The sequence below is a fragment of the Penaeus monodon genome, chromosome 32 (assembly GCF_015228065.2).
Source record: "Penaeus monodon isolate SGIC_2016 chromosome 32, NSTDA_Pmon_1, whole genome shotgun sequence".
Taxonomy (NCBI): domain Eukaryota; kingdom Metazoa; phylum Arthropoda; class Malacostraca; order Decapoda; family Penaeidae; genus Penaeus; species Penaeus monodon.
In genome coordinates, this window is record NC_051417.1 from 18,180,209 (window position 1) to 18,181,681 (window position 1,473).

The 1,473-nt window shown below is 37.3% G+C and overlaps 1 protein-coding gene across 2 annotated transcripts in view; it reads left to right on the plus strand.

The window, feature by feature from the left end:
• The window catches only part of LOC119593700 (nicotinamide phosphoribosyltransferase-like), a gene marked incomplete at its 3' end in the record, with an annotated part of 46,779 nt that overhangs the window by 41,564 nt on the left and 3,742 nt on the right, over nt 1-1,473 (plus strand). For both annotated transcript variants that reach the window (XM_037942661.1, XM_037942659.1), the window contains 1 exon segment: nt 70-255. In XM_037942661.1, the coding sequence (XP_037798589.1) occupies nt 70-255 (186 nt within the window).

The window sequence follows — 1,473 nt, forward strand, 5'->3', positions numbered from 1 at the left end:
GAAGGCTTGACCTAAGGATTTTCTGGATTTTTAAAATCAATTAACAAGGTTTTCTTTTTGTTGGAACAGGTAAACCGTGACACACAGAAATGTGCCTACAAGTGCAGCTATGCAATAATCAATGGAGAAGGTGTAGAGGTTTTCAAAGCACCTGTCACTGATGTTGGCAAAACCAGTAAGAAAGGCCGCTTGGCTTTGCATTGCGTTGACGGAGAGTACAAGACCATCGAGGGTGGAAAAGGGGATCCAAAACAGGTGAGAAGAGTTTTTATGGGGTTTATTAGAAATTGCCTTTGGTAATGTCAAGGGAAATGGGAGAGAGAAGGGGTGGGGGTGGGGGGGGAATCTCATCATAATCCCCTTTCTCATCATTTTCTTCATTGTTTCCTTTTTTTTTTTCTTGTGTTTCAACTTTATTTTTCTGCTCAGATAATTAACATTTTTATTTGAGAAATAAAAAACACAGGAATTAAGTGGAAACATTTCACAGTAACACAATTGTGCATTTGTGTGGTAAGAGTTGAAGTAGTTGGGGGTCTGCCATATCCTTTTTCATAAGCCAGCTAACAACCTGACTTTCATCAGTGGCATGGGTGTCAGGATGCTATATAGTGCTTGGATACCCATAATGCTTCTTGGTTATTTGTATCTTGCTCAAACTCTTAAATTTGGTCATGGAAAAACAAAATGTAATATTAAAAGACCCATTAGTTTTTTATTAAGAGTAATAGTGTCTTGGGTGGTTGTAGAAAATAGTGTCCTAATTATGCTGGGCTGTCTTCTTTTTCTAGTAATGGTGATTTATGTTTGTCTGTATATGTTATTATCTATTAGGTTTTGGAAAAGAAAATGTTTATGTGGGCAGGTCATACCTGTATTATGTAAATTTGATAGACTGAATGAATGGGATTTTTACCTGAATTATATTTCAAATTTTCTTTGTATATAGTATGGTAGTTAATTTAAAAAATATAAGAAGCAATGCCTGATAGCTGTAGTTTCATAACTTGTGTTATCTTTCATGTCGATGGGACAGGACCTGTGTGTGTGTGGGGTGGTACCAGAATTCGCTGCCAGAGTGACTTATCATTGTCCTTATATAAGTGAGACCCTCAAGACTGAACGGCCCTTTGGTGTGCCACCATTAAAGCTTGGTTCTACATTATCCCCACAAAGATCTTATCTTAAAAAAAGGACTGTAAATGGGGCTTGTGCAGTTTCTCTTAGTTCTGTAACCATGTCATCTAATACCAGTAAAAGTAAAAAAAAGAAAGGTGTGCAAAATCAAAGAGATATTAAAAGTAGCAACAAGTGCAGCCTTTCCTCATCACAGAATCAAGCAAATTTTGCTTATTCCAAGACCAGAAAGAATTTTAGAAATGCACAGTACCAGAACACAAGCTCTCCATCTTACCCACTTTCACTTGAGTTGAGTCTCGGTAGTTACCGCAAAGCACACTCATCAGCTATGGG